The 5820-nt window shown below is 37.3% G+C and overlaps 1 protein-coding gene across 1 annotated transcript; it reads left to right on the forward strand.

Moving 5' to 3' along the window:
- The first annotated feature begins 1932 nt into the window (after nt 1-1932).
- LOC149145819 (alcohol dehydrogenase-like) lies at nt 1933-5531 on the forward strand. Its single transcript, XM_089452567.1, has 8 exons — nt 1933-2065; nt 2192-2250; nt 2493-2571; nt 3613-3773; nt 3969-4044; nt 4155-4216; nt 4675-4836; nt 5022-5531. The coding sequence occupies exons 1-8, from the start codon at nt 1933-1935 to the stop codon at nt 5139-5141; spliced, it is 852 nt and encodes a 283-aa protein (XP_089308693.1). The 3' UTR covers nt 5142-5531.
- The last annotated feature ends 289 nt before the right edge of the window (nt 5532-5820 follow it).

Consider the following 5820-nt stretch of genomic DNA (forward strand, 5'->3'; position numbering starts at 1 on the left):
GAGTGCACCCCCTTTCCTGATAATAAACGGTTCCTTGGTGCACTTGGGCTCTTCGTTGTGGCATGATGTCCTCTCGAGAATGAAGTGGGCCCAATGCTTGATATCTTTTTTCCCCTGGCTCAAAATTAAGCTCCAAAGAAGTGTTTAGCCTCTATGAAGAGGGCTCTTCTATAAAGGAAATCAAGATATATTGCTCTAAAACAATATACTGGTCACCTCACGATAATAGGGAATCCCACTTGTAGAAGAGAACAGGTGGCCTCACCTTTTCCTGAAGTAACAAACAACATCAAACTTATAAAAGTGAGAATTTGAAAAAAAATTGCAAAGGGCGTGGAGTCGAATTTGATCGACTAGTCTCTGAAAACTCCTATAGGCTGAAAGCCTGGTAAGTCATGGAATGCCTAAAAGCATTGCGATCGACTAGGATGTTTCCAACTCGAACCCACATAAATCTGAAGAAGAAATGGATTTCCAGGGGAGCGAGGGAAATAATGCCTTCATACTTGCTTTTCCTACATGTCTCCCAAAGGGAGATGCCTATGAAGACGAAAGACTAGATTATAAACCAAGTGAAGTGTTGGATATGCATTTTCCTTGCCCAAAGCTGAAAGATATATAAAATTCTTTTACCACAGCTAAAGAGATCCCATCCTCATGCAAATGCCAAATGGATTTACTTTGGGCAGTGATCCACCATGGAAATGATGTGAGCCCATTCTATTAAGTTGAAAAATAAGACATCCCCGTGCCATTTGACAACCATTGAATGTAAGCCTAATGAACCAAGGTCAGGTGATAATTTCGTTGGGCAAGGTAAAATCCTCAGAAGATTTGCTTCCTTCTTGAATTGTACGTAAGGTTGTTGATCAACTATGGCAAGACCTGCAAAGATATGTCATGCAAATCATTGGGCGGTGCATTGAGAGACCCCTCGTACCCTTGCATGCATTAACATAAATTGTCATGGGGGCGTGCTACCACGTCCCATGGGCATGTGACCTGTTAAAATGGTGACAACCCACTCCTCACTATCTTGTGATTCAAACACTCCATCCAAGAAGCAAAATTTATAATTCATCAATTTGTTAAATTTATAAAATTTAAATATTTTAAAAACAATAAATTCATTTAGACATTTAAAAATACAAATAAAAAAATAAAAAAATATAATTTTATTAATAATTATACAATCACATTAAAATAAGAATTACCCAAAAATAATTAAAATTTAATAACGTACACTACAATATTATATAACTAATTATACTAATATAACAATTAAATTATATAAATTATACTACAATATTATATAACTAATTATACTATTATAACAATTAAATTATAATATTTAATATCATTCTTTTCCTTAATATAATATATAATATATTTATTTATTATTTATGGTATTTATTCTTCCCTTTCTTTTCTCTATAAAATTCCCCCCGGACCCCCTCAACGTTTTTTTTTTTTCCTTTTTTTCAAGGAAAAATCCTAATCTTTCATTAATATTGAAAAATTACATATAGTATATGCTTGACAGCATATGCATTACTTGTCGTTCTCGAGTATGTCCAGAATATTCACAATCCCATTCCTGTAAATGCCTGTAACAAAAAACAAAAAACAAAAAATCACCACGCAGGGTGATGTTGTATAGAGTTCTAATTAGGCCGATAGGCCTTCCCTTTGGAACAGACTTTCGTCGTCCCTTTTTCTCCCGTGCTGACACGTGGACAGTTATGCCATCGATGGATTTCTCCCTTCCCTTTGTCTCCCGTGCTTCTTTTCTTTGAGAGATTGACACCTGGCATTCTTCAGACGAGAATGTACATCTGACATCTGTGCACAGTTTTTTTAGGGCTGCTCTCTACTGGCATCTGTGCACATTTCGTGATATTCGTCACCCGTTTCTTCCTTCAGTTACTCGTCATGGCCTTCATCCTTCAGTTACGGGGGGAACATGGCCTTCATCCTTCAGTTATGGGCGGAGGGTTGTTATCGGCGGAGAGCTCGAGAACCATCGTCCTCATTGTTACAAGTAAACGAGTCTATGTTGTTACAGGTAAACGCTTTGCTGATATCTCCTTCACTGTCACAAGATCAATCAGGCTTATGAGGTAAATTGGCTGCCTAAGAGTAATCTTTATCTATATGCATTTTCATTCTGTAATATGGGACTCTTATGCAGGCCCACGGTTTTCTGATTGTTGTTACTTTTGTGATAATGAGCAGACGTTAATGTCCAGTGTAAAGATAACTCTGTGACCGTGTTACTACCCACAAGTTTGATCATTGCATTGTAAGTGATAGCACTATGCTTAAAACAAGTTTGCCTTCCAACCCACTTGAAAAATTCCAATGCCGTTTTAGGGTCTTCTCCCAGGGATTGAAGTACAGATAATACGGTATCAATGCAGAACTTAATTTCAAGAGAACCCAATTTATTTTCAGTCCCTTGACACCATTTTCTTTGTTTTATAACTCTGCAGATCAATGCAGAATCCTCGCCTTTGGCTGTGCTATTTTCATCAACATTCTCCCGTGAGGGTTTTGACGAAAATGGGCTTTGTAGGCACAATTTCTGAATGTTTTGTGCAAACCCTAACGTTTTTAGCTCGCATGTTTGGGGTTTTAGAGAATAACTTGTATGTAAAGCTTGAAAATGGAGACTTCGGCTTACCGGATCAATCAAAGGCGGGGTTTTGAGTGGATTGACCAACTCCGACTTGTTCAGGTAAATCTGCAAAACCCTTCCGGGAGCCAAAAATATCTTTGTTCTCTGCATTTTTGCGGGTTCTGCTTCAGCTTTTCTGCTAAAAAAACACAATTCAACTAGTATTTCAAAGTTGTGTTGTCATGGATACTCAGAAAACTCGCGCGAGTATATTAGCGTCCTGTATTTTTATCAGCTGCGCGAGGGTTTAAAGAAATGAAAGTGATCGCATCGCAGGACAGGGGACGGGATCGAAACTTCAATCCGCGTAGCCATTCAGTATCATCAAATCAAATCAGTCGGCGTTCTACCATATTTGTAAGTGCTGACACATCTTTCCATTCACAATGGTTGTTCAGCCATTAACATTTGCGCATTGTTTCAGGTATTTGGCTTTAAAAAATGATTTAGGGCAAACTTTGAAATATGAGGTTATCGATGCCTACAGACACATATCTCCCAAGTTTATCATGAAAGATCTGATGACAAAAGAATAATATATTAACTTCCACTAAAACCATTATGAGGTTAAGGATGCCTACAGACATATATCTTCCAAGTTTACCATGAAAAATCGGATGACAAAAGAATAATGTATGAACTTCCATGATAACCATTTCTACAGTTTTATTCTTCACCTGAAAATTTAATTAAATATTAGCGGCAAACCCTACGGTTTCTCTGTTTATTGATTCTGTAAATCTCTGTAAGGATGGCTGCATATTATAGTTATACCATTCTGAAAGTAAATTTATAATAATGCGTGTTTAGAGTTCAATTTGGTTGTTGGCTGCCTAAGAGTAATCTTTATCTATATGCATTTTCATTCTGTAATATGGGACTCTTATGCAGGCCCACGGTTTTCTGATTGTTGTTACTTTTGTGATAATGAGCAGACGTTAATGTCCAGTGTAAAGATAATGGTTTCTTTGACTGGAATTGTTGTGTAAAATTCTTCTCTGTTGTGGAATTAGGGATGGGTGCTATTTTGAACGCAGGCAAACCCAAGAAGGGTTCAATAGTAGCAGTATTTGCCCTGGGGGTTGTTGGGCTTGCTGTAAGTACTAATAACAAGTGCCCTCTTTATGTTCCACTGTATGCATATTAGTATATGTTGCAGTTTTAAAGTCCTCAAACCTTTTTCTATGGACTATTCTATTCACTTCCCCTACCTACATTTTCATTGGGACCAATATGATGAGGGTAGAGTTTAATTATATGTTAGCCTTCTGACCCGAGTTTAACTACGCAGGCTTGTGAAGGTGCAAGAATTGCAGGAGCTGCTCGAATAATTGGAATCGATTTCAATAATGAGAGATATGAACGAGGTAATTGTATATTTCCCACTTCCATTATTGGAAAATCTGTGTACATATGTTGATATGTTGACTTGTAGAATTGTCTTTTTAACCCTTTCTTGTAATCTTTCCTTTCTCAGCAAAACAATTTGGAGTAACGGAATTTATAAACCCTAAAGAGTACGAAAAACCTATTCAGCAGGTACGTTGAGCTGCCCAAAATGATCATCAAACTCTCTCCCAGATCAGAGTATTGGTTGCTTTTGACTAGTGTGGTACTTTAGTACTTAGGTGGGGGAGATTTTAAGTTTTCGCATGGAGTGCACTCATTCACCATCCATTCAAAGCAGTGTAGGCTCTTAATTTCCAAACACTTATAAAAAATGTTTACAGGTAATTGCGGAAAAAACTGATGGAGGGGTGGACTGCAGCGTCGAATGCACAGGGAGTATTGAGGCCATGGTTCAAGCTTTGGAATGCTGCCATGGTTCAAGCTTTGGAATGCTGCCATGATGTACTAGCTCTTGGTTTCCTTTGGTTTAAGATACATCAATCATTTCAATTCTAAGTTGTAGCTTTAAAGTTTAAACTGATTGCTTCGATTTAATTAAGAAAATGCAGGAAATGCATATGTTTGATATCAGAGTTCTGTTTTTGCAGGGTTGGGGTGTAGCCGTTTTAACAGGGGTCCCTCGTTCAGACGCAGTCTTTAAAACGAATCCTGTAAACTTTCTGAGCGAGAAAACGTTGAAAGGAACCTTCTTTGGAAATTATAAGCCTCGTACTGATTTGCCAGGCCTTGTAGAGATGTATTTGAATGGGGTAAGACTTCATAACATAGTTGTAACAGCTTATTCAAACCATAATTGTAGATAATACTGTGTGGTCATATTTCGCAGTTGTTTTTTTTTGTCCGTACCATGACGGGAGCAATCTATGCTTATCATATCTAATTAGAGTTATAATTACGGTTTTAATCTTTCCTTCCTTGATTGTTAAATTTGCAGGAGCTTGAACTGGATAAATTTGTTACAGACAAGGTTTCTTTTGCTGACATCAACAAGGCATTTGATCACATGCTTAAAGGAGAGGGTCTGAGAACTGTAATTAAAGTCATCCAGGATTAGTGACAAATATGAACACAGTTGGAATATCTCCAATGTTATGAAGGCATGCTGAACTATTTCAAACTGTTATGTGATTAATGTCGTGGCTTTTATGTGTAACTATGGTATGCAATTAAAGTCCTGGAAAGCATGTAAAAAGTTATAATAATTTTAGGGTAAGTATGATGTTTAAGTTTTGACACTGCTTCCAAAACAGCCATCCAAAAGGTCATTACTATAATAGCTTGATTAGAAATAGATTGAATGAGAAGGTCCAGATGGGGTATTCAATCATCTCCATCCATCTGTTCTGCATCCTCAGTGCTTACTTGAACAATATATCAGCCTTCATATTTATCCCTTGCAGACATGCTGAAAAGATAATGACATGGAATTTTTCCTTGCTTCTCTGATTCCGTCCAATGATGGGCCAGCTGCAAATTTTCCTGATTGAAATTTCCATTTGACCTCTCTGCAATGTGTTTGGAATCTCTTATCACCTGTAGACAATTTAAACCTTTCTCTATTGCTATTTTCAGAATCTACCAAAAAGCATAAAGTTTTGCTCTGTTGTTTGATCCATCTCCTACAGCTCTGCTTTGAAACTGATCTCGTAATTGTCTCTTAAAGTAATGCCTCATGATCCACAATAGCTGGGATTACCTTGACAAGCCTCGTTGAAATAACTCCACACTATTGT

The sequence above is a fragment of the Pinus tabuliformis genome, chromosome X (genome assembly GCF_031772625.1).
Source record: "Pinus tabuliformis cultivar Carrire ecotype Pingquan chromosome X, CPIR1, whole genome shotgun sequence".
Lineage (NCBI taxonomy): Eukaryota > Viridiplantae > Streptophyta > Pinopsida > Pinales > Pinaceae > Pinus > Pinus tabuliformis.

Coding starts and splice junctions, on each gene's coding strand:
- LOC149145819 (XM_089452567.1), top strand. CDS start 1,933: ATGGCCTTCATCCTTCAGTTACGGGGGGAACATGGCCTTCATCCTTCA. Junction 2,066..2,191: donor ACGAGTCTATGTTGTTACAG/GTAAACGCTTTG, acceptor ACTCTTATGCAG/GCCCACGGTTTTCTGATTGT. Junction 4,837..5,021: donor TAGAGATGTATTTGAATGGG/GTAAGACTTCAT, acceptor TTAAATTTGCAG/GAGCTTGAACTGGATAAATT.